This window comes from Periplaneta americana, chromosome 8, assembly GCF_040183065.1.
Source record: "Periplaneta americana isolate PAMFEO1 chromosome 8, P.americana_PAMFEO1_priV1, whole genome shotgun sequence".
In the NCBI taxonomy this organism is placed as follows: Eukaryota; Metazoa; Arthropoda; class Insecta; order Blattodea; family Blattidae; genus Periplaneta; species Periplaneta americana.
Window position 1 is genome coordinate 133210090 of NC_091124.1, and position 27901 is coordinate 133237990.

Here is a 27901-nt window from a genome sequence, read left to right on the forward strand (position 1 = left end):
GATACTACACAGGCAACATAATCGAAGTTGCTTGTTTTGCACCTTGTGAGAACATAATATCGATGCGTTGGAATGGAAAGTTCTTTTTGCGTGTAAAATATAAGGTTTTTTTGGGCTTATTCACACATATTGTTTGCCTTTTCTATCTGACAATATTATTATTTTATCGGGTGGTGTTTAATGTTATTCTAAATTACCTGAAATTCAAAATATTATAAACTTGTAGACTTTTACTGTATGGATGGGAAGCAAGCCCATATTCTGTGGCTTTCTCATTCCTGTCTGCGTGCGGCCTTACTGTGTAGAGGGAGACGACCAAGAAGGAATATATTGAGGCAGTTTCTAATAACAATGAAATCTCAACTTCTAGAGTGTAATTGTCAAATAAAAAAACCTTTAAGGCATGGATTTGGTTCTCGGAACTTTTCTGAAAGAAAAGAAATATCGAAAGTTAAAGACCAATGTACGATCAGAAAGAACTGAAAGTACAAACAAAATCACGCGTGAGAAAGTTTAATTTAGAGCTGTATAGTGAAACAGATTAGCTATGCGGTTGCGGCATTATAGGGAAATTGTTTTGTTGGCCATTCTTTTATTTTAATAACGAAAAAGATGTATAGAACAAGACTGGCTTCAGTGACGTAAATAATCTCCATAAAGCAATAAAACGACATGAAAACTCTCAGTCTCACACTGTTTCAACAGTACAATTTGCAACGTTTGGATATCTAAATCTGATTTTCAACTTGACAATCAAAGGCTCTTCGTGGTCATGACGAAGGCGATAATTCAGTTCACAGAGGTAATTATGTTCAATTAGTTCATTTATTAAAGAAATACGCAGTGTCAGATTTAGGCCTAGACAACCTAGGCAGTTGCCAAGGGCTGCAATTTCCAGGGGGAGGGGGCAGCATTTTTTCTCTCCCACTCCTTTTTTTTTATTTCCTTGTTTTGCATTTTCATTTTACAGTGAAGTTTGTTTTTAGAACACTTATTGGTAAATCTTTTCAGAAGTTTGTTCTTGTACACCTTGTGGAAATCGGAAGTAGCATTGTCGCGGTCGCGGCGAAAGTAAAAGGAAAGTGTGCAGCTGCATAATTATAATGTAATATCGGTATCACGTTATTATGGTATTGTTGCAACTGTCGCAAATGTTACGTCTGCAATGCTTCAAAACTCTGAAGAGAGGTGGAATACAGATTGGACGTCTGTCGCGCCACTAATGGTGTGCATATCGAGGTGTATTAGGTATGTAAAAACATTTTGAGTTACCCTACCCGTAGAAGCAAACCGAATGTAAATATCGACAGTACTTTACAAATAATAAAATAATGAAATGTTATACGTTTAAGTCGAAGTACACTGTCGCCAACATATCGCCCTACAATCTCGCTAACTTTTCAACAAAAAGTAGCTAAATCTCTCCAAAGTTTGTTTAAAAAATCCCCAGAAATGTCGCTAAAAATTAATAACAAATATCACTAAATAAAAATAAGAAAAACATACAAATGCGAAGAAAAATATTTCCTCGTCGTCACCCTCTTCTGCGGAGTCTGGTTGTGATGTTGGGTGGAAGGTGTGGGAGCAGCTGATTGTGAATACACTGCACTTGATCCAATCATTGGCACTACGCTTTCTGGCAAATTGTTTCACTTTTTAAATCTTACATTAAAATATATTAAAACCAACAAAAACTACAATCTTATTTGCTTCACATGAACAAAATCCCAAAACTCAATTGCCTCGGGTCGGTTCGGAGTGGAATATCTCCGCGTTGCGGGGAAGAACCAAGATTACATTAGCTGCAGCTCGCGACTCGTCACGTGTCAATCAAAGTTGCCATCGTTTATGGGTGTTGGAGCAGTAGCATTGAGAGAGAGACTTAACCCGCGAGAATCATTGAATCAGCATCTTTCACCCCTGAGCACTGATCACAAATATATGAGATCAGGACTTTCACGTATGAATCATTAGACTACTCAGTCATGCACCCATGCCTCTTCTAAGACTAAGAAGTGTATGACTTCAGTTGAATGTTTTAACTTAAAAGAAAGAAAAAATTTGAATACAAAAATCAGCCAGAAAAGTCGCTAATCGTATTTTACAAAATTTGTCGCCGAGACTGATTCAAAATTCCTAGATTTGGCGACTTATCGCTAAATATGGCAACACTGAGCCGGACACAGAGCTGAGACGAGATGTTACGGCAGCAGCCTGCGCGAAGTTTTAAATTGCCGGCCAGCAGGGTAGAGGAGTAGGGGTTGTTTGGGACGGTTCTCAAGCTCAGAGCGGCGGGCATATCCGTTTCATCTCTTTCTAAAAACATTCGTTACTTGCCTCGAAAACATGACGGGCTCGCTTCTTGGAATTGGTAATCTCTCATAAACCCCCATCCTCTAATCAACCCCTAGCCGCGTGGCAGAAATACAATGGATCCCAGCATTGCCAAATTTAAGTCATTGCCTCTACCTGTTGGGTTTCACCCGTTCTCAGTGTCTTTTTAGGCATTTGTCGACGTGTTGTTTTATATCGTTGTGCACTTCAATATGTGTAATTTATTCCGGCCATGATTAATGAGTGTTGGAGCAGATGATCTGCAGTCAGGCTTCCTGATTCACCTGAAGATCACGACAAGAACAAATAACACCTTCGAAGAAAACAGAATATCTTATTTGCAGAGGAGCGTAGCTATTAAAAACAAAGTGTTAAAATTGTGTCTAACGTTAGAAATTCTATTCATAGAGTAACCGAAAGTTGAGGCAGTTTGATAAGTACAAATCTTAATCACTTAACATCGGACGCAACCGGCGGAGTTGGTAAAAAATATATATATATGGGGTATAGAAATTAAGAATTATGGTTCACCAACTAAAGAGAGAATAAACTAAAACAGAATTCGGTAAGATAGACGATTTTATGCGTGATGTACTTCGTCGAACAGTATGTGAACAGTACGCGAAAGAGATATCGCCAACAGCAAATAAATTTGCGGAAATATTCTGGCCTGATTTGTACATTATGTTTAAGAATACAGAAAAAATTTCATTCGATTCTATCCAGCACTTTCGGAATTACCAGGAAAAGGGTTTTTAAGGAATATAGTTTGCGAAGAAGAAAAAAAAAGCTCATGCCGTTTTCCACTGAACAGCTATTATAGCCAATGCCGCACTTTACATTAAAAATCATAACTTCAGAACTAATAAGGAGCCACTGGCGTAGCTCAGTTGGCTGAGTTGACTGCCGATCCGAAGTTGCACTCGGGCGTGGGTTCAGTTCCCGCTTTGGCTGATTTATCTGATTGGGGTTTTTCCGAGGTTTTTCTCAACAGTAAGGCGAATGTCAGGTAATCTATAGCGAATCCTCGGCCTCATCTCGCCAAATACCATTTTGCTATCACCAATCCCATCGACACTAAATAACCTAGTAAATGATACAGTGTCGTTAAATAACTAAAAAAACTAATATAGGTTGTTTTATCTGAATTAACTTCAATAGTTAGTGTAGAAATTTAAATTTTATATTAGGCCTCTATTTTACATAACGGAATTTTAAGGTATAAGAAGTGTACATGCCCCCTTAATTAATTCAGTCATATTTCGTATCTTATAACGATCCTTAGGCCTATAGAAAATTTGCATAGAATCAGCAACTAAACTGGCAGAGAAACAAATATATTCTTTTGTGCTTTAATATGATTTTCGTGTTATGAAAAAATGATGTGAAAGGAATACATTTATCCATGACTGGTATCTAAACTAGTCTTTATTTCACCGTCCTTAGCAACGTAAATAATGACATTATTCACAGCAGTGCTTAAAAGTTTTCTAACTTACAGAAGTGAATTAAATGTTTTTAAATCACTGTCTACATGACAACCAACATATTAGCATAGTTAAAATGAATATATATGAACTTCTTCGCCAACAATACATTACAAAGAAAAGACCTGCAATTTTAAATTCAATTTACATACCAGTAATGAATAAAATATTGTATAGCACACTAGAGTAAACAGATTTTATGCGCTCGTGGAAATTATCACCCAAGGCGAAGGGGATAAAATCTAATTTTACTCTCTTGTACTATAAATTGCTACATTACACCACACGAACACAACCTCACAGGAAACAAAACAAGAGGAGCCAAGACCAACAACGACCAGTTCTGAGGATGACCCATAAAAGGTCGAAACATGTAAACCAGGTACGATAGAATTTAACACAAGGAAGTCATATAATACATATTCCGAATATAAATTGCCAGCGCAACATCCTTAATTAAGTATAAAATTCTGGAACTTCAATAACATGAGAATTTAACACTTATTATAGGCTATAATTCTGCATTTCTTTGTTTATTTAGGCAAAACATGTTAGTGAAAATATAAATATAAAGTGTTTTTAAAAATAAGTTTGTTCATTTTTATACCAATTTTGCTTTAGTAATTATAAATTAAGGTATATTTACAAAGATAATATAGTCTCACTGAAAATCGCGGTTTCACGGAACACAGTTTGAAAAACGTTCGCAAATCACAATGACTTCAAGAATTGGCAACTCGGCTAAGGGTTTATCCCTTGCGCGTGCCTGCAGTTAACTGGTGAAGGGTATGAGGGAAGGTCGTCATGTTTTCATGCGAAGTATACCTTAGTATCACCACTTTTCTTCTCAAGAGTCCGAAGATACCTACTGATACTGGTACGTTCAACCAGAGGTCCCGGGATCGATGCCCGGCCCAGGAACAATTTTTCCCTTGAAATTATTCATACCTACTGAAATTACGCCCGCTATTCCATTTTTATATTCTTATTCTCCGTCCCAATCAGACGACTGATCTATGCTGGAATCAGATGTCCCTAAGTTTATGGAAATGTTCTCCAAAATACTGTCCATCACGTGCTCACTTTCAATGTAATTGTTCTCTACTTTCTTCACATAATCATACACTGATATCCATTTTTGTAAGAAGCGATTACAGAGTCGGCCTCTGCTTATGCGTAGCGTAGAAATAAGAGAGAGTCTTCTTAGGACTTCCTCATCAAAACTGTCTGCAGCTGCAACAATCTTCTTCTTCGGCTGTCATTTTTCCGGACTGGAGAAAGAATCTGCTGTTCCTGCCTCAATATTTTCCCCTTCTTTCCTGATTCTTGCCAAGGTTCGCTTTGCAATACCAGTGGCAGCCAGTACTCTTGTACACACGCTTTTCAACGGAATTGATATTCCATTTACAACCTCTTCTGACATGAATTTCCATACATTGTATGCTATTTCATGTCCTTTACTATGAACTACTCTATGATTTCACACCTTAGACAATGCCATAATGGCCCTCAGAAGGTCACTGTTTTCAGTATTAGCAATAGCGGTAGTAGCAGAACGACCTGAACACTCGGAATGCTAGTAACCAACTAACCCAACACCCCTCCAGTTGAGTGTGAGGGCGAGTTCAAGCAAACGAACTAAAATGCGTCCCTCGCGCTGGTGCCATAACTTCTCGTCCGGGCTTCTACCACGAAACTACTTAAATTTAACTGCTTGTATAAACAAGAATACATTGTTGAAAATCATATTGGATGTCTGTTTCTTATTTATCGCTATGAATAGTAACAACAATTCTTTATATTTCGTATATATTGGATGGTGCAGATAAAAGTAGCCAGCCTCCCGTTTGAATGCGAATGCGATATTTTGACTGCTTGAAATTTCATTATCGTATTCTATCGTATTGTATCGTAATGAAATAAGTAAACAGCTACAACAATGGACAATTTTATGCAATAATCGATTGTTGGCATTCTTCCTGCCAATATTTCATCAGTCGAATTACACGTGTCTGTTCGCATTCTGCAAAATGACGTACACAATACAAGAAAGAGTGGAAATTGTGGAAGCGTACGTAGGAACAGGTTCGATTAAGGAAACCCGCGAAAGTTTCAGGGACTAGTTTCCGGATAAAGGACAAACAACAAAGAGAGCTTGGTTTGGTTAAAAAGTGGGGCATTATGGGATCTGTGCAAGTGTATCTAAACATGATTAGACGTGCACAGCTGTGTTTGATAGGGAGCCACTTTCAACATCTTCTATGAAAGATGTGTCCTTTTCAGCACGTTGCTTCTGTATTTTCTTCTGTATTGACTCTATACTTACACGGGCTACTTTTATCTGCGCCACTCTGTATATCGTCAACAATACTATTTAATCACTTTCCAGCATGTGCACTATATAATTCGACAATGAAAGGTTTATTGCGCAAAGAGTTGGAGTTTATTTTTCAATTTATTTTATACTTCCTATCGAAGTAAGAAATACTCGCAATAATTGTACCACCAACAACCAATGCTTAGAACTAAACCACAGCCTGGTTTTCAAAAATCAACTTTGTTTCAACAATGAATAAGTTTGTCCACACCTGTGGAGTAACGGTCAGCGCGTCTGGCCGCGAAACCAGGTGGCCCGGGTTCGATTCCCGCTCGGGACATGTTACCTGGTTGAGGTTTTTTCAGGGGCTTTCCCTCAATCCAATTTGAGCAAATGCTGGGTAACTTTCGTGCTGGACCCCGGACTCATTTCACCGGCATTATCACCTTCATCTCATTCAGACGCTAAATAACCAAAGATGTTGATAAAGCGTCGTAAAATAACCTACTAAAAAAATGAAGTTTGAATATGTTTCTTTGCATCGAGTCTGATGTGCTTCGTCAGCTCGATCTTGATGACATAACAATACTTTATCTGCGAAGGAAATCTTTATAATTCACAAGTACGATGCATGTATTTTGATTCCAGTAATTTATTGTTTTCTGGATTGTAACATTTCATTTAAAACTAATTTAAACTAAACACGGCCTGTATAATAGCTGTTCATAAATTGTTTGTGGGAGTTGGGGAGGGATGGCGGCAAATTTTAGCATTGCCTAGGGGCTGCACTATACCTAAATTCAGCACTGGAATTACGTCCCTATATTGAATGCTCACATTAAGGATAGTAATGCATTTACAGGTTTATCTAATCGAATTCAAAACGATCTGACAGAATCAATAACTAATGTAATTATAGCAGAAATGTTCTACGAGAAATTCCACAATTTTATAAGTCCACAAAGCCCAATTTGTTACAATATTGGTAGATGAGACGACTGATATTCCAAGCCAATTGTAATCCTCAGTTGTACGTACTTAGGTATGTAACTAGTGACGGAGTAGTACAAGAACGATATGTAGGATTCTCGAATGTGAGTACTGATCAAACTGCTACGGCCTTAGCCAATTGGGTTATTAACTTATAGTTCAGTATGATTTTGGTAGTAAAATAGTGGCTCAAACATATGATGGTGCGGTGGTCATGTCGAGTGACATTAACGGGCTACAAGCTAAAGTCCGAGACAAATTTCCGGATGCCATATTCATTCACTGTATGGCTCATAAACTTAACCTTGTGCTTTTACAATCTGTGTCATGCATGAAGGAGTGTAATGTATTTCTCAAAACTCTTCTTTTTTTTCTCTAAATCAGCTCATTATTTAGACTAAGCAGTGAAAATGAGGTTTCCAAAAGTCGCACCAACAAGGCAACAAGGTGCAACTACAATAGTTGTCTTGCAGAGACAGTGTATAATGAATTAGTCACAATCTTTGAAAATATAAGTGAAAATCCAGATGGTTGGGATAAGGAAACTTACATTGCTGTTCGAGGGTTTCTTTCCATTCTAAAAATTTTACATTCAATTTTCTACTTACTGTATTTAAAAACCTGTTTTAAGTAACTACTGTCCTTTCTGAAATTTTACAAATAAAATCGAACGACATTTCGTATTGCACCTGTAAAATTGCCGAAACTAAAGAAAATATAGCCAGCAGACGAGAGGAGTTCGAGAAAACATTTTCCGAAACTACCTCTGATGTACAAACAAACAACTGAACCACAGAGCAAACGATCACGGCTGAATAATGTAGAAGTAGAAAAATGCTTCAGAAAAGTATATTTTGAAATTCTGGATAATGTTGTCAATCAAACTGATGTCAGGTTTCAGAACCTAAAGTTAAAATTTCTCGAATTAATAACACAGAATCGTGATAAAGAGTTTCCTGAAATTCCTTTTTCATCACTGAAATCAGTTTATGGTCAACATTTCGATTTTCTCGTTTAACAAGTGAGTTGAGTGTGTTATTGCAATGAAGACTTGAAGAATAAAAATGAGTGAATTTTGTGTTATCGTACTTTAAAAAAATGAAGATTACAGTGCGCTATTTAAACTTACAAAATTATGAGAACTGCTTGTTATAATTTTATTCCTGCAAGTACTGCTCCGGTTGAACATTCTTTTTCTGCACTAAAAAGAATAAAGAGAAACATCAGAAATTCTCAAGCGGAAGGTAGACTCCATTCAGATTATCATTACATCAGCGATACTGGCTTCTTTAACTATTTCATCATCTTCAAATAATTTCTTCTTTTTCAGTAAAATATTATGAGAAACGTTCAAAGAGGAAATTGTTGCCTTTGTTGATTGCTTATTCTGCGTGGAAAAACTAACTTGCGCTTTCAACTCGGCATTCAAATCGCTGATTTTTTTTTCCTAATTTTTGAATCCAGAGGCAAACTTCTGTTAAAAGAGCTTTGAAATGTATTAGTGTCCCTCAATGTTGTTTTTCTAGGAACAGATACACTGGTGTTACAAAATACATATACAGTACATTTACCTTTCAGGCGTATGTATGTAAAACAGAACTGCTGCTCCCAGACATTATTAAAATAAGTTCTTTGTCTCTTTTTACTCATAGTTAAAACTTGCTGCACAATTGTCCATCACAACATAAAACACTGGCAATCGCGGGTCGGCAGGCGCTGTCATACAAAGTGTTACTAACTCCATTTTTACCCCGTCTCTACAAACCTGATCTTTATAAAGACAGAACATTGAAGTCAGTATTACAACGGATTTTAGTTTCAAGTTGCTCGGCTAATGAGAACTACTTTACAAAGAAGTTAAATTTAAAATAATACTAGACTCTATTTATCAAACGAAACTATTTAAAAATTGATACAAAATTACAAAATATAAGGCGATTGCCTAATAACTGTCAAGAGGGCGCCGCCCGCAGGCACCACATTGTCGTCCCCTGCACTATAGAGAAGACATTGCTGGAAACCATTCGTGGTAATGTGGACTGCTATGCCCAGGTCATCGATGATTTTGCTTTGGTCTTCAAATATATTTAAGTGAGTTGGCTGCTATCACGCGCGCGCGCACGCACGCACGCGCACACACACACACACGCACGCGCACACACACACGCACGCGCACACACACACGCACGCGCACACACACACGCACACGCACACGCACACGCACGCGCGCACGCACACGCACACGCACACGCACACACATATAAATTTGCATTATTGCTTTCCTCACAAAATTGTACTGCAAGCCAGTGCTATTTACATAATTATAACATAACAGTGTTAATGCGATTTCTCTACGCATCTGCATGTTAACATTATTAAAGTCAAAAGTCTCCCTCTGAACTGCAATATGGTAACCAATTAACCACTATGTCTTAGTGTCATCATTTTGTTTCACATTGCATTTCCAGTACTTGCCTGCATAAGACGATCGTGAAGACTCTTGCAGTTTGAATGTGAATGGGATGTGAACCTTTATCATCTTCATCTGTGGGATTTGTGGCTGAACAGGATGAACAGCGCTCCCGAACACCAGCTCATCCCCATGCAACCGGAACACCATCATGTTTCTGCTTGGAGATAGAAAAAAAATCCGTTACAACACCACACTCACAAAGTGATTACTACAATATTATCAATCATATAAAATATATTGTACCTGTATATTCTTTATATAGTACAATAATAATAATAATAATAATAATAATAATAATAATAATAATAATAATAATGTGTTGTGGGATTTAATCGATTAATGATCAATTTCTGTTCTAAGATAAATCAATAAAAATGTTTAATCGAATAATCGAGTCTATTAAAATTAATCGGTTGTAATTGATGTTAATTATTATTTTGTTAATACAAAGTCATACAAAAAATTCCGACAATATTTCTCTCTCGGAAATTGCTTCCTTAAAAGCACAATAGTAATGTTATTTTCTAACTGTAAACCAGGTAGCGCAGGAAAAATCTTTGCACAAACACTTCAGAAAGAGATGGAGATATGATGACAGTAACCTAGTCTACCTCTATTGAAAGTTGAAACACAATGCGAAACCCTTATTAAGTTTTATGGTTTTCCAAAAAAACTTCCACCTTGTTGTCAGCTCATCTTCCTAGCATATGAAATACATACTTTTCTAGGATTCGTCCCCCTCATCCCTTATAAAATAGCCATGTCTACACTGTGTGCAAGTGAGAGCCTAACTACCTTCTTCTTTTTCTAAAATCTGGTAATTCGATTACAATAGGGGACAGTCTTCTGTTTCGACCGCTGAAGTATTGCAGTTGCAGTTTCTGTACTGAGTTTGTATATGAAGGTTGTGTGTTTAGTTTGATAAAGAAAAAAAAAATCAGTTTTCTGTGGTTTGTGAAAAGTGTAAACTCCATTATGTCATATGAGAATTTTAGAGGTAAACTCGGTGAAAAGTTTGGATTTAAATTGAACGATCGTGGAGAAGTGCTTGACAGAAAAAAAAGTTTTTTCGTGTTTAGTGATGCAGGAAATGTAGAGCGGCACTTAATTCGGAGCATGTGAATGCACTCAAATGTGCATTCATACCAAATGGTAAGGAACAGATTAAGGAAAGAGAATATTCGTCCAAAAAGGCCTGTTAAAAACAGTGTTTGACAAATGAGCATAAGCAGCAAGACTTACGTTTGCTGAAAACCATGCGGATTGGAACCTGAACCAGTGGCAGTCTGTGCTCTTCTTGGATGAATCCAGATATCGTCTTACACTTTGTGATGATCGTTTAAGGGTGTGGGGAAAGCTAGGGGAAAGCTTTTCTGTAGGAGCTGTACAGGAAATTGATAGATTTGGTGGAGGTTCCATAACAGTGTGGGTCGGAATTATGTACAACACTCATACGGACCTCGTAATTGTTCCCCAGCGACTGAATACTGTCCGGTAAATCGAGGACATTCTAGAAGAGCATCTAGTATCTGATGCCATTGGAATAGGCTCTGGATTTCTGTTTGTTCAGGATAATGTCCGGGCACATTCTGAGGCTGTCACCAGGGATTTCCTAAGAGAGAATGAAATTGAGGTAATGGGGTGGCCAGCGATCAGCCCGGATCTCAACGCTACTGAACACTTGTGGGATGTTCTGGATAGGAAAGTCAGGAACCGACATCAAGCTCCACAAACCCTGCAGGAACTTGGAGATGCTCTAAAGGAGGAATGGGAGAATATCCCCCAAGAGGAAATACAGAAACTCATAGGGAGCATGCCATGAAATGTCAAGCTGTCATTAAATGTTGTGGAGACCATACACGATACTAGACCTTTATAATGGGTGTTTAAGTTTCGTAAGTAAGGACAAGGTTCAATTTCTTATATAGTGCAATGTTTTAAAAAGTTGTTTGTTGACATTATTCATTAGTTTTTATTGACATGGAGATAAATGTGGCCATAAGTAATCATAAATAATCAACTTTATTAATTTCATGTCTGTATCTTTATCCAATAAAAAAATGTTTAAATAAATCATAGTGTTCCTCTAATTGTTTTGAGCAGTGTATATGTTAGTAAGTAATTAAAATAGTTATTTTGTAATATAATGATACAATATATACAGATATACAACATTTAATGCTTATGCTTATCACCGAACACAAGTTAAATTTAACAATAATTGTGTATTACAGTATATTAAAACATTTTTTTTTCAAATCGATCAAAACTCGATTAATCTATCGATTAATCGACTGAATTCAAATAGTTAATCGAGTAAATATTTTGATCGATCAACAGCACTAATAATAAAATAATAATAATACTGTGGTCCTCCAGCTTGTTACGAAACCTTACAATAAGACGTTTGAGATGGGCATGGCATGTAACACGTATGGGAGAATCCAGAAATGCATAGTGTATGTTAGCTGGGAGGCCAGAGGGAAAAAGACCTTTGGGGAGGCCGAAACTTAGATGGGAGGATAATATTAAAATGGATTTGAGGGAGATGAGATATGATGGAGACTGGATTAATCTTGCACAGGATAGGGACCGATGGCGGGCTTATGTGAGGGCGACAATGATCCTGCGGATTCCTTAAAAGCCATTTGTAAGTAAATAATAATAATAATAATAATAATAATAATAATAATAATAATGATAATAATACTAATAATAATAATAATCTCTGGTGCCATAGCCTTTTAAGGGCCCAGACGCCCTAGACCGACCAGCCGGCTGCTGGCCTCACATCCACATAGCAAAGCAGAGGTGGGTAATCATCCAAGCAGAATGGTAGTATCGTATGGTTAGCACAATACCCCCAGCTGTTATAGTTGACTTTCCTAACCGGATTTCACTATCTATCATAGCTCTTCAAGTGCGTCACGGTGCTGGGAGGACACTGGTCCCATACACTGGCTGAAATTTCATGAGAAAATTTCATCCCTCATGAGCAGGGAAAGGATTTATATGTAAATACATATTTACTTATAAAGCTAATATAATTTATATTTTGCATTATCTTTATGTTTCACAATGTGTAGGGTTGAAAAATCCTACTTTTATTTTCCATATTTTTCCATATTTTAGAGTTTAGTACATATTTTCGTTAATTTCCATATATTTTCCATATTTCATATAAAACAGTCCATATTATATTAGGTTTAACAATAAAACAAAACAAAATTCCATTAACTTTTAAAAATACATTTCAACAATAGAGATTTAAACACATGTTCAGTAATCCCTTTAACATCAGAGTTATTTGAAAATTAGCAGTCCTATCAACAATGGGAAAGTAAGTTACAAAACTGTATTAATTTAATTTAAAATTTTTAACAGACTTCAGTTGTGCAGCTCAACAGTTAAATGCCAGTCAGAGTACACATAGGTTCAGTTTTGTAAATCATACTATAAAGACGGTAAATATGCCAAAAGTACGTCATTCAGTCAATTTAAAATCAAAACTAACAAGTTACATTTCAGAATTTAAAGAAGATGGTTTATCAACTGACAATAAAATATTATTTTGTAATTTGTGTCAGTGTGCAGTATCATCTACACAAAAGTTCCTGGTGCAACAACACATTACAACTAGTAAACATCAGGCCAACAAACAACTAAATTCCAAGCAGAGACAATTGTTTTTAACACAACCAACAACATCGAATGTAAGATCTGAGTTTAACATCGACCTGTGCCGTTCTCTCATCTCTGCTGATATTCCTCTCTACAAACTAAAGAATAAGGTCTTCAGGGAATTCCTTGAAAAATATACTCAACATACAATCCCGGTTGAGTCAACACTTAGGAAGACGTATGCTCCATCCATCTACGATGAGACAATACAGAAGATAAGAGATGAAATTAAAGATAGTTCAATTTGGGTTTCCATTGATGAGACTCCCGACAAAGAAGGTAGACTTGTTGGTAATGTAGTTATCGGTTTGTTAAGTGAACAATATTCTGAACGAATTCTTTTACATTGTGATGTTCTAGAAAAGTGCAATAACAAAACTATAGTTAAACTGTTCAACGAAGCTATGGGTATCCTGTGGCCAAAGGGTATTATGTACGATAATGTGTTATTCTTTATTAGCGATGCTGCCCCTTATATGGTCAAAGCTGGACAAGCATTATCTGTTGTATATCCTAAATTGACTCATTTTACTTGTGTGGCGCATGCATTTCATCGTGTGGCAGAAGTGGTCAGAGACAATTTCCCTAAAGTAGATTTGTTGATTTCATCAGTGAAAAAAGTATTTCTCAAAGCTCCCAGTAGAGTTAACGTGTTGAAAGAAATGTACCCTGAAATTCCATTGCCACCAAAGCCAATTTTAACTAGATGGGGTACATGGCTAGAAGCAGTTGAATATTATGCCGAACATATAGACTCTATTAACAATGTTCTCCTTGCATTGGACTCTGAAGATGCAGTCTCAATTGATACTGCGAAAACAGTTACCTGTGACATAAGTGTGAAGAATGACTTAGCTCACATTCAGCATACATTTTCATGCATCATAAAAACGCTCAAAAGTCTCCAAAATAGGCACCTTTCACTATCTGAAAGTTTTGAAATTATAAATAGTACTGTGGAACAACTGAATCGTGGTAGAGGTAAAGTTGCAGATGCAGTAAGAGCTAAGGTGGACACTGTACTTTCAAAAAACCCTGGATATGAAGAACTACAAAAGGTTGTTGCTGTGATGAGTGGTGAATCAACAGTGAAGATTAACTTGGACTTATCCCCAGCAGACATTGTGAAATTGAATTATGTACCAGTTACTTCTTGTGACGTCGAACGCTCTTTTAGTCAGTATAAATCTATCCTCAGAGACAATAGAAGAAGATTCACTTTTCAGCACTTGAAAGAAATGTTTGTAACCTATTGTTATGGTAACAGACAATAAAAATTGTGTTTTGTTGAAACTACATTGGAAGATAAGGTACGTCCATTATATTTTTTGTTTAGTTTGATTAAAATGTACCAATATTTAACGTACATAGTCATTTTTTTATAATTTTAAGTCCATATTTAATTCCATATTTTGGTAAAAATCCATATTTAATTCAATATTTTGGTAAAAATAACTACATATATATTTACATATTTCATATATTTTTAGTCCATATAAATCCGTTCCCTGCTCATGAGTATCCGAACCAGTGCGCATTCCGTAGCGCAAGTTCTAGGCAGGATGCCTTAGACCAGAGATGCTCACGATGGGCAGAAATCGAGCATGCCCTCTGCGAGATGTGCATGTATCGGGCAGGCAAGGAGTTCAGTGGCGACACTCACAGTCGCTTGAAAGTGTTCTTAACCTGTGGTCCATGGACCCATTGTAGGTCATTGGATGGGATTCAGGGGTCCATGAAAGTCACATAAAAAATTAACATATATATTCAATATTTTATTTCAACGTAAAAAGCAGAAGAATATCTAAAATTGTTTCTCACATTTCTTACTCTTACAAATTTCTAGGGAGGGGTCTATAGCTTTCACTAGATTTTGGAAGGCGTTCATGGCTCGAAAAATATTAAGAACCATTGTTCTAGTGGGACTGACAGGAATATTTTATCACTTTATTTCAATATGATGTGTTTTAAAATTAGAGAGTTGTATTTATAACATATTTACATTACCTAAGCAACAAAATGTTTTGCTTTAGGCATTTTCTTTTACGTTTTTGACAACAATATTTAATAACTTCATTTCAATTTGTCTTTTCAAATTAGGTAACAATATTACATTATCTACACAACGAAAAGTTATTATGATTTTGCTTTATGTATTTCCTGATATTTTTTGTTTTCCGTGTTTTGCAATAAGCAGGGAAATGTATCTGAAACACTAATTTACTTTCCAGAAACAACTTACCTCATAGACGATGGATTGCTTTAAATTTTATGTTAGTTGCACATGCTCATTTCCAAAGTATTATTATATGTTTGAGCATGTCTGGTGTAGTAATGTGGCTCAACGTTATATATAGTAGGCATACATATATACATACATACATAGGTCCACACCTGTGGAATAACGGTTAGCGAGTCTGGCCGCGAAACTAGGTGGCCCGGGTTCGATTCCCGGTCGGGACAAGTTACCTGGTTGAAGTTTTTCCGGGGTTTTCCCTCAATCTAATATGAGTAAATGCTGGGTAACATTCGGTATTGGACCCCGGACTCATTTCACCGACTTAATCACCTTCATCTCATTCAAACGCTAAATAATCTAAGATGTTGATAAAGCGTCGTAAAATAATCTAATAAAAATAAATACATACATACATACATATTTGCACTACAACAGAGTGTCCTCATACTAAGCATCTGACACGTTCACCAGTTTGAACAGAAAGAAATCGTTCTTTTCATTGGGAACCTTGAATCACTTTTTAAATGTAGAGCCGGTACTTGTTCTATTCTCTTTGTAAATAGTTATCTTATTGTAGCATAAAATACTTCAATCAACAATAATTTCATCCCTATATAATATTATTCTACATTTCATGTGTACTTCAGTTACTAATACTTTCTTTGTTCTTAAAAAATACATAAACAATAAATAAAAAAGTCGGAAACGAAATAAGTATATGAGTAATAAATAAGTAAATAAATGAACAAATAAATGAATACAGGTACTGTATCAGTAGACCTATCACCTATCAACTGCCAGTGATGTTACTGCTTCATTGTATGCTAGGTTTGAGTGCACGCACACCCAGTGCCCCAGGCACACAGAGGGCAAAATGCACAGCATGAGCACGACTGCCTTAGACCACGGCGTCATGGTGCGAGACGTGTATATTCTTTACTTGCAATAAATTTGAAGCGATGTACTGTCAGTCACAGTTCGTTTTTCAACATACAGAAGGTACAAATTTACAAAGTTCATAGTGTTCAGAATATGCTATGGCAATGATTATGATCACAAGAGTTACGACGAAAGAACTTCAACCTAAGCTATTGCTCGCATACGAGATATGTTTAGGTCACAGAGGTCGGCAACGTGGTGCCCATGGGCGCCTTCTTAACAGTTATTAGGCAATCGCCTTTTATTTTGTAATTCTGTATCAATTATTGAATAGTTTCGTTTGATAAATAACAGGATGGTTGTCGAGTATTATTTTAAATTTAACTTTTTTTTAAAGTAGTTCTCATTAGCCGAAAAATTTGAAACTCAAATTCGTTATAATACTGACTTCAATGTTCCGTCTTTATAAATATGAGATTTGTAGAGACGGGGTAAAAATGTTCGTGTGATGTGAAGGGGTACGATTCTAAAAATAAAAAATAAAATCATGTATCCAGTTGTTCAGTCGCCATTTTACCTGTGGCTAATGTGCAAATCCCTGTGCGACTAGAAAATCTTGAACATTTTCATCAGAGTCTTATGTAGAAGTGTGGGAAATTGTGACGAGTGACAGTGACAATCTACCAGAATCGGGTGCTGCAGAACGTAACCAGAGTGAATTAAATGATGTAGTGAGGGATCTTGCCCTCCCTAAAGAGTTCGCTGAGTTGTGAGGTTCTAGACTCCAAGAAATAATTCTGCTGTGCCCAGAAACATCATTCTATTGGTACTGACAATGCGGAATAGGTTTTAAATACTTTTTCTCCAAAGATGATAATCTTGTATATTGAAGTAATGTGAAAGAATTTATGCTAAAACTTCGACTTCTAAACTATGACCTAAGTGAATGGAGACTGTTGATGCTTCCAACTGAAGTTTAAAGGATTTCCTCCTTCATAACGGAAACATTTTTGGTTCAGTGCCTGTTGCCTATTCAGTGATCCTCAAAGAATCATGCAACTGCTGTTATTGCGACTAGACTACAGGAACGCAATTGGCAAGTTTGTGATGATTTCAAAGTTATCACTATGTTGCTGGGTCAACAATCTGGTTTTACCAAATTTCCATATATTCCTTGCCTGTGGGATAGTAGAATACGAGTTGATCACTGGACTATGAAAGACTGGCCACGTTGACAAAATTTGGAAGTCGGTTTTAAAAATGTTGTGCGCCAAAGCCTTGGGAGTCCTTCTAAAGTTGTGCTACCACCTCTCCACATTAAGCTTGGCTTAATGAAACAGCTTGTGAAAGCTTTAAATAAGGAAGGAGACTCTTTCAAGTACATATGTGAGAAATTTCCACTACTGTCTGAAGCAAATTGAAAGAAAATATATATTTAATGGTCCTGACATAAGAAAACAGATGTCTGATGCAGCATTTCAAAACATGACGGATGAAAAGGAGAAATCAGCATGGACGTCTTTCTGTGAAGTTGTTTTAAAATTTCTTGGTAACAACAAGGATTCTAATTATCGCAACATTGTGGCTAACATGCTTGAAGCATACAAGGAACTTGGTTGTAACATAAGTATCAGAATTTTCTGTTTTCTCACCTAGATTATTTTCCCGAAAATCTAGGATTTTTCAGCTACGAGCAAGGTAACAATTTCACAAGAATCTGCAGGAGTTCGAAAGGAGGTACCAGGGACACTGGAGCATCAGTATGCTTGGTGATTAGTGTTGGATGTTAAAGCGTGAAATACTGAAGAGAAACATAAAAGAAAGAGGAACAGGAGGACTTTCTCAACTAAGAAGCAAGTGGTGTAATTTTTTGTGTGATACATTGTGCTAATTTATATATCCAATAGTGAAGTAAACAAGACAAAACAAAGTAAAAACACTCTAGTGACATGTATGAACAACCATACACATAATTTCAGCAAGTTATGTCGTTTAAATATTGTTTTTGGATTTGAAATAAAAAAGTGAAATGAATAAGTTTGTAATGAAATTCACGTAATTATACAATACATTTAAAGTGGTTTTGCAAACAAACCTGACATGATAGAAGCAAACAGATTCAAATTCGGATTCAACACATCAACATTATATAAAGTCACATTATTTAGTTTAGGCAACAAACACAAAGTTGAAATTCGCAGGCTAGTGTACACTAGAATCATTTGGTTCAGAGAACATCCGTTTTTAGTGCAAGGATAACCCGTTTAACATTTTTCTGAATTAGTCTTGAATGCATCCTTTAATAAATCACTCCAAATTAATGACAATATAGTGTGGATTGTGTATGAATATAATTTTTTAAGTTGACTCAACTCTTGCAGAAATGTAAAATAGCCACAATCGAAATGTGACGTGCGACTTCGACAGGATCATCTTGCCTGTCTGCTTATATGCAGACTTGGTTAATAAAAACTAAACTAACCAAACCTAACTTCGTATATGCAAGATGCGTAACTGGAAGATGAAGAGAATTTTTTCATTTGATCTGGAATGTACACACATTAATAAACCCAGGTAAGGATCACGTTGGCACTGCATGAGAGTTATGCACATGCGCCACAGCCAAACTATTACTGTCGCGAGCCCCTCCTGAAATGTGACACTCATTTATTTCTAATTAAAAGGACTACGGTTCTCAATTCTTCTGCAACACAGTCATAATCCAAAATACGGTGGTATTGTTTCCTAGGCACACAGAATATTCAGAATTGCAACACCGCCTTATCCCATGTAGCATCTAATTGAAGCAAGTTAGAGATATGGCGGTTTTAGTTTGTGGTAGAGGACTATTCCACAAACGAAAAAATGAACATATCTCAAAATGGCCAATTTTTTTAGTTGTGGCAGTGCTGTTCTAGGGGTGCGATATAAACAATACAAACTTTCTCTCAAACAGATCTAAACATCACAGAAAGATTTCAGACAACCACAGAAACCCATATGGACACACATCCTCTTATAAAAATTTCAAATAATATACTGTGGGTCTCCTATACCGCGGAGCATCTTGCATGGAGCCTGTCTGGCGAAATTTATTTACCAGATCGCACACTGTATCCCAATGAGGTAAATTAGAGTTTAAGAAACATTCTCTAAATTTCTGTTTCACTTATTAGTGTATTTGTCACCTTATCGAAAAACATATTCCACTATAAAAGCTCATTCTTCAAATGAAAACATTTTATGGAATGTATGCACTTACTGGCTGCAGGGTTGTTGTGTGTATAACCTTGGCGAGGATGTGCTGGTATTGTTTGCGTGGCTACCCACTAAGGCAAGGGAGAAATACCAACCTACACCAGAATATAGGTGTATCTTTCATTGCGGAGAAAGTTCTGATTCTCTCTGTATAATGATACTAACTTTAGTCTAATAAAGCATTCTTTTGATTGGAAATGCTATGAAAATACATTAGAAAATATCACTGATATCAACCTTCCACTAAAACTATTCATGACATTGATTAAGCTGTCACTAGACATAGTACATCTTGCTGCAAATTTATAAAATAGAACACATACATACACTCAATTAAAACTTAATCAGAAACCACTAACTTAACTCACAAAACAGCCTCTTCTGGAGAAAAAACTCTGTCACTCATTGTGGGAATGCAAATGTTATCATCCCCACAAAGTAGCATATAAGTGAGCAACTAGAAATCTGCTGAGAGTTTTAAAGGAAGAACGGACTGCTGCAAGTAACAATTGTTTACTCTCCCTTGACTCAAGAGATGGGTCTTTATGGAGAAAATCTAAATATATTACCAAAGTAGTAGAAAGGATACCACCTTTATATCGTAACAATTTATGACACACATCTCCATAGCAAACAGCTAATATTTTCTCAGAAATTTTGGAAGAGCAGTTTAAACTTAATCCTAACCATAATCTAGATCTGAATTCACTGAACAAGTTCATAAAAGTTTACTGGAACCTCTGCAACTTTCTCCATTTAATTTTCACTTCACTCGTGCACAAGTACTTAATGCCATACTCAGAACAGCAGCTAAAAAGTCTCCTTGTCATGACAAGGTCACTCAACCTCTGCTGAAAGCTTTTCCAAGGAAAGCTCTGGTACTTCTTACTAAAATTTACAAAACTATACTTACATTAACATACTTTCCTCAGAGCTGGAAGCATGCAATAACAATGATTCATAAACCAGATAAGCAAAAGAAAGAGCCTAGTTCTATCATCCTATCAGTCTCCTATCAATTTTCTCAAAAGTTTTTGAATGAATACTTCTACCTCAGCTGCTGAAGATTTTAAATATATAAATTTCTAACACTCTGTTTGGTTTTAGAACTCATATTCCTGTCCTTCGCAGCATCACTGTGTTGTGAACATAATTCTTGACACATTCGAAGAAAAATCTATTTGTATTGGATTGTTTCTTGACACAGAAAATATATTTGACAAGGTGTGAAACTAAGGTCTCTTGTGTAGGCTGAAACGTCTCCTTTGTGATACATATTACTTGATAATCAAATCTTAACTTTTTAGAAGAACATTTTTTCGTAAAAAATGGAAATTTACAGTCATCATATAAACCTATTAAGGCTAAGTTCCACAGGGTAGTGTTCTTTGTCCATTTCTTTATTTGATATATGCCTAGACTTTCCAAAATCAAATAATTTATTTATAGTGTAGTATGCTGATGATATTACATTACTTAGTAAAGATCCTAATCAAATAATAGTCAATCAATTGCAACAGTTTGTCTTTGAAGTGGATACATAGTGCATAAAATGTAGGATTTATGTGAACTCTAAGAAGTCTAAAACAGTATGTTTTGCATACAAAAGAAACACTGATGCTTACACTATTAAGTTATGTGATGAGGATGTACGACAAACTGAATCAGTCAGATATCCTGGATTGATTTAGAAGCTAACATGGAATGCACATTTTACTACAGTCAGAGCGGGTAGAAGAGAAAGTGACGATACTTCCACTAGTCCAGCGGTTCGTCACAGAGCGGCGCTCGCTCTGCTTTCTGTTCTCAGTTTCAGGAGCGCTATTCGAGTCAATGCAGATGTTTTTAAAATACCCACTAGATAAAAGTATATTATAGTTTATCACAATATTTCACTTATTTAAAAAATGTAATACTACTACATTAACTACTCTTGAGTTATATCATTCACTCCTGAATCGTAAATAAGAGTATAATAATCAACAGTAAACTGGATCATTCTGTCGGCTTCAGAGAGAAGAACGCAAAAAAAAAAGTACAGCTTCGCAAAACTGAACATTTTTGTGTTGTTGTAAGTACATTTTGACACAAAATTATAGTTTTCGATGTACAAGAAAGTATAATATAATATATCAAATGGGACATTATATTTTCACCAATACTTTTTTACTACTACCAGAGCGGGTAGAAGACGTTACTTCCTCTAGTTCATTGGATCATAGCCGAGTGGCGCTAGCCCTATTTTCAGTGCCCAGTTTAAAGATCGCTATTCAAGTGAATGAAAAAGGTTTTTAAAAATAACCCATTAGATAAGAATGTATTGTAAAGTACTTAGTTAGGCCTACAATATTTTACTTCTTTAAAAATGTAATATTACTATATTACAAATAGTGAGTTATATAACACAACCCTGAATAGTAAATATAATAATTAACCGAAAAATGGAACATTGTGCCGGCTTCAGCCAGAAATACGCAAAAAAAAGTACAGCATCGCAAAACTGAAAATTTTTATGGCATTATGAAGTACGCATTGACATGAAATTATAGTTTTTATACACAAGAAAGATTGTAATATAATAAAGGAGACACGTTATCTTCACCAATAGTTTTTATCTACTATATAGTCATTAGTTGCAGTTGTATCTGGTTTATACGTAATTCAGGGGAACAAAAAATATTACGTGCAACTTAGACTCATAAATTAAACTTCGATATTATATCTATGCTAATGTAAGTTTTGATCTTTTGAAATACCTAGGTTATTTTGTGTTTTGTAAAATTAAAACAATTTGGTAGCAGAGCAGCTGGCTACGGACTGAAAGGTCCGGGGTTCGATCCCAGGTGGTGACAGGATTTTTTCTCGTTGCCAAACTTTCAGAACGGCCCCGAGGTTCACTCAGCCTTCTATAAAATTGAGTACCGGGTCTTTCCCGGGGGTAAAAGGCGGTCAGAGCGTGGTGCCGACCACACCACCTCATTCTAGTGCCGAGGTCATGGAAAGCATGGGGCTCTACCTCCATGCCCCCCAAGTGCCTTCATGGCATGTTACGGGGATACCTTTACCTTTTACTGTATTAAGTAGTTGTATGCTACTTATTGGAGAATATCAAATTAACGACTTTTCCATGAGGTCTATTACTTTCTCATATGCTCGATTAGAAATCTCTTATGATGTGGAAACGTAATAAACAAATGTAATAAAATTGTAAACCAGATTAAGTTCTAGCCTAGATGCAAAGTAGAATTATACTGTACTTTTGTTACCGAAATAACTTTTACGTTAATTACGGCTAAAGTGCTATTATTAAAAATAAAATAATTAATAATTAAACATGCATATTTAATGAAGTAGAAGCTAGGTGCTTGGATTCAATTAGGAGTTCACAATTAGCACTTTAATACAGCACATTTTTAACCGGCACATAGATTGAAAAATCTTCACATGTAGAAAGTCTATGGTAATCATCACAAGATAATCATTTTCTAATTCCAAAATATCGCTCTAGAGGATCCTAGTTAATTTTTTTTCTGTCTGAAAATATTTAAATCTGCTATCCCACAAGAATTAATATATTTCGCTAGTGCTCTGAATTGTCACTCTAAATAATTCAAGGGTTCTTTCCTAGGCAAACGTGTTCTTTATATTGTCAATTACGTGTCATATATTTTCTAAAATCGTGTAATGCTAGAATCCTTTGTACAGGGCAGACGAGGGAGTCTTTGAGTTCAACGTATCTGCAAGGTCGTTCATTCACCTTTGAATTCTTTTGTATTTTCACTTTCCTCGAACCCATCACAGTTTATGACTCTAAAAAATGTATTGATTTTGAAAAACTCACACTAAACAGCTGAAATGCTGGTCTGGAGTTCATTCACTGGAAGGAATTACGGTCAATGTAACTAGACATAATTTTGGGTATTCAGGTGTGGAGTAATGGTACATAAATGCATACAAGCGCATGATCAACTAAGGTGTTCTTCTGATTTTCGGGTGTCACATCCAATTATTTTTTACTCGGATATTTAACGATGCTGTATCAACTGCTGGATTATTTAGCGTCAATGGAATTGGTCATAGCCAGATGGTACTTGGTAAGGATACATTGTTATGAGAACGGATTGATGTCCTCTTCGTTGGATATTTTCTCTTCTTTTCTTTTTTTAAGATATCGAGGCAAGTTTGGGAAAATGTGTGTTATAGCATACGGTTTTGGTCGCCAGTTCTTGCGTGGAAGTCCTACATCTTTACTGGCAATAATAAATTTATCGGCTCTTACAATCAAAAGTCGCCCTCGGTAGCGCAGTTGATATAGCGTTGGCTTTCAATGCTCGAGGTTGCGGGTTCGATCCCGGCCGAGATCGATGGCATTTAAGTGTGTTTAAATGCGACAGTCTCATGTCAGTAGATTTAATGCCATGTAAAAAAAAACTCCTGTGGGACAAAATTCCGACACACCGGCGAAGCTGATATAACCTCTGCAGTTGCGAGCGTCATTAAATAAATCATAATTTTAAAAAATCACAATCAAAACCGCAGAAAAATGGATATCACAGATATAAGAACGAGCATACAGTTTTCTGTGTTCGTGGAATTGCTCTACACCACTTCTGAAAAATAGTCTAGTCTATGGATGAATAAAAGAAAGTCTCTTCCTTACAGATTATAATTGGATTTACATCAAGAACAAAACAATTAGGCTTATTACTACTCACTCACATAAACGGCATAATAAAAATCACCCGAACACCACAAGAAATATATTGTTAATTCCATAGCAGAACGAGTTCTACATGCTCTGTCCACAGTATTAAGAGGAAAACTGCAATCTTAGAACGATCGCCACGCCAATGTTTCGCTCAGTTGCCGCGGCGACACTAGGGGGTTTAAAAGTCCCATTAGACCCTGGCCGAGTTATCACACTTTCTATTCTAAACGCTCTGCTACAGTAGTGAAGCAAATTAAGAATAGAATCTCCCAGTTAAAATATCTCATTAAAGAGTCATCCACTATGCACGAACGAGTTATTCAGTCTAGTCTGGTGGTTGTAATGTTGAGTGCCGCAAATCGCAAAAGAAAGACTACAAATGTCGCTAGTGTGGCACATCTTGTGCTAGCTACATTTAACGCAGAAACTGAGCAGTATTTGTAATCTCGTCTGGCCACCCATTTTGAGTCAGTTACAGCAGTTTCATTTGTCGTCGAAAATCAGTAACATTTACAGCTCGTCTGACCACAGCCTTAGATCCAACAAGATCATAAGAATTTCATTCAAACAGGCCATTATAAGCCTAAATCCTTAATGTCGGTAAAAAGAATAAAACAAAAACATAAGACAATTCCAAATTAGCAATTCTAATTTATCCTCTGTTCTGCTAGTGAATGTGTCTATACTGGAACCAAATACTGAAAAGTTAGTGATTGCTAAACTCTATGACATCCTCACAGAATAAAATATAAGCTTAGTATGCAAAACATACATAATTTTTTGTTAAGCCAATAAATAAATAACATTTTGGTCTTGTAAAGTAATAAGTTCGCCACTGAAGCCACAACCTGCCATATTTCATGCCATCCCTTTCCCAGGAATACTAGAGTATACTGGAGGCTCTATGGTGAGGTAGTATCACCACATCTCTCTCCCCTCGAAGGCATCCCTTAAGAATCTAATCAAGGATTACTGTCTGTTAATGTAGATAAATGTTGTCTTCAGTTCATAGAAATGAGAAAAATAAAGTTTCAAAATGTTAGGAATAATCAGGATTTGCCTATTTTCATTTTGAAATTTATTGCAGTCACATTGGAAGTAAAACTTTGTTTTTAATTATGATCCCAATGGTATCCAACGATGAAATTTTACAGACTCACTCATGAATACTGTCTCTTTAACACATATTAAAAAAAATTTAAAATATTGTTTTAAAAATGTTCAAAAATTAAAATTTTGAGAAAGGATAAAATTTTACTGTTACTTCTTTCAAGGTTATATTACATATCAAATTAAAGTCAGTTAAAAGAACTTTAAAATGAACCCTAGACGAGCTCTCTAGCATTAATGGTTTTATAAATAGGTAGTACTAATTTTTTTTTAAACCTTGTATACTGAAAAATTCTTATGAGGCCTTCTCTTTTTCTAATATTTGTAAATGATCTTGGCCCCTTAATAAAAGGAACAGGTTATCATATACTATTTGCAGATGACACAGGTATCATAATTACAAACAACAATTTTGCCACATTCAAATATAAAACAGAAATAATTCTCCTTAAAATTTATGAATGGTTCACAACCAATAAACTAGCACTAAACATTAATAAAAATAATATAATTCAATTTAAAACCACTTGAAATTTAATCTCTGAAACACTAAACACAACTATCAACGATATACCCCTATAGGAAACATCAACAACCAAATTTCTTGGGTTGCATATCAATAATATATTAAACTGGAAAAATCATATTAAGGAAATAACACCCAAACTTAGCTCGAAATGCTTCGCGAGTAGACCTTTGGGGAGGCCGAGACGCAGATGGGAGGATAATATAAAAATACATTTGAGGAAGTTGGGATATGACCATAGATACTGGATTAATGTTGCTCAGGATAGGGACCGATGGTGGGCTTATGTGAGGGCAGCAATGAACCTTCCTTAAAAGCCATTATTTGTTGTTGTTGTTGTTGTACCTTAAAGACATATTTTGCCTATTTTCATTCCATTGTGTCCTATGGAATAATAGGAAAAACGAGCATTGAGGTAGTTCCGGTGATTTTGGAAGTGAAAATGGTCGGATTTGTATGAAATTTCTTGCGGAGATGGATTTCAAAAGTTACGAATTTTATAGGAAAATATTTCAAGGAAAGGAAATTGTTCGGAAATATAGTAAATTACGTGTGGAATGAGAGGTACGTGGTAATGCAAGTGCAAATGTTGTGGTTTCTAGTGTAAAAAAGGAACGTAGGGACATAAAACACAAGATATGATGTAATGTGAAGAATGTAAAACTTGTATTAATTCAATAACCACTGGAATACAGTGAAGCACAACAAATAATAATGAAATAGACACAACATTTCTATACTGTAACTTCGCTTCCACATTGGCTATTGTGATAGCCCTACTGACAACATCACTAAACAAAAATCACCAGGCTTTGAATATCCTGCAGAGATTCGTATATACAAGGCATACCAAAAGGCTAAACTAAGTTATGCTGGTATTACAGAGGAGACAGCTGAAGGTGTGGAAGTGAAATGGGAAGGGAAGTACCTCAGCACTTGTTTAACTAGAACAAGTCCGCAATTCTTATATTTAACAAATAAAAATGCAAATATGCAATATAGCCTATACAGAATTAATATCTTAATAACAATAATATATTAGACAATGCAATATAGTTGTCATTTAATAATGTATTAATATATTTACACAGTTCTGTGAAATGTCAAGAATTCGTCTAAGAATAGAAAGTGTGAGATGTTAAGTAAATTTTTAGTTTTGGGTCAATCCATGAAAATGTGGACAAATATGTAAAACATTAAAAATTTGTTAAATTCCATTATTAATGTAGAATAAGAAGGCTAAACCAGTGGTCATCAGCATTCGTCGAAATGGGTAACGGGTAAGCAGTGCATCGAAATATGCACCATCGTGCAGAAAGGAGAGATAGAAAACATACCTGCCAGCAGCTACGGATGCATGCCAGTGCAATGTCTTATCGACGGGTAAGAGACACTTGCCTGAGAGTGCACTGTGCTGATGATCGCTGGTCTAAACATTGTAGTTTTGCATCATAAAATAATTGTGCTTAGCATTTTATCGTTTATTCATCTTTAAGGTACCTAATGTAAGCTATAGATACGAGAATTACTTGCTAACAAAGGGGCTCTGACAAATAAAATTGGCAATACTGAATCATGTGATTTAAAAGGAATTCCAGGTTATTGTTGGATCAGACTACTGTAATGAATTTTATCATCTGTATGCAATGGAGGGGGAAAGGAACTAGCCACCCTACCCCATTATCTCCTGGCATAGTTGCCTGGTAAGTGGTGCCTTCTTGGTATCACTTGTGAGATTCAGACCTGTCTTCGGACAGTTGACTAAACAACAACCTTCGGACAATTGACTGAACAACTTCAAAGCTTATGTTGGTAAGTTTTTGTTTGTGTAATTCATGGGTAGGCCTAAATATAACACAGTTCTAATGTCACACCCGTTACTTACAAATGGCTTTTAAG

At 35.9% G+C, this 27901-nt stretch overlaps 1 protein-coding gene across 3 annotated transcripts in view; it reads right to left on the reverse strand.

Annotated features, from left to right (window-relative positions):
• LOC138705062 (cell growth regulator with RING finger domain protein 1-like) overlaps window positions 1-27901 on the reverse strand; it is a 417737-nt gene that overhangs the window by 270756 nt on the left and 119080 nt on the right. For 2 of the 3 annotated variants that reach the window (XM_069833654.1, XM_069833652.1), the window contains exon 2: window positions 9604-9755. In XM_069833654.1, coding sequence (XP_069689755.1) covers window positions 9604-9751 — 148 coding nt within the window. In that variant the 5' untranslated portion in view covers window positions 9752-9755. Of the gene's footprint in view, window positions 1-9603; window positions 9759-27901 lie in introns of all 3 variants that reach the window. The other variant, XM_069833651.1, reaches the window with a different exon arrangement.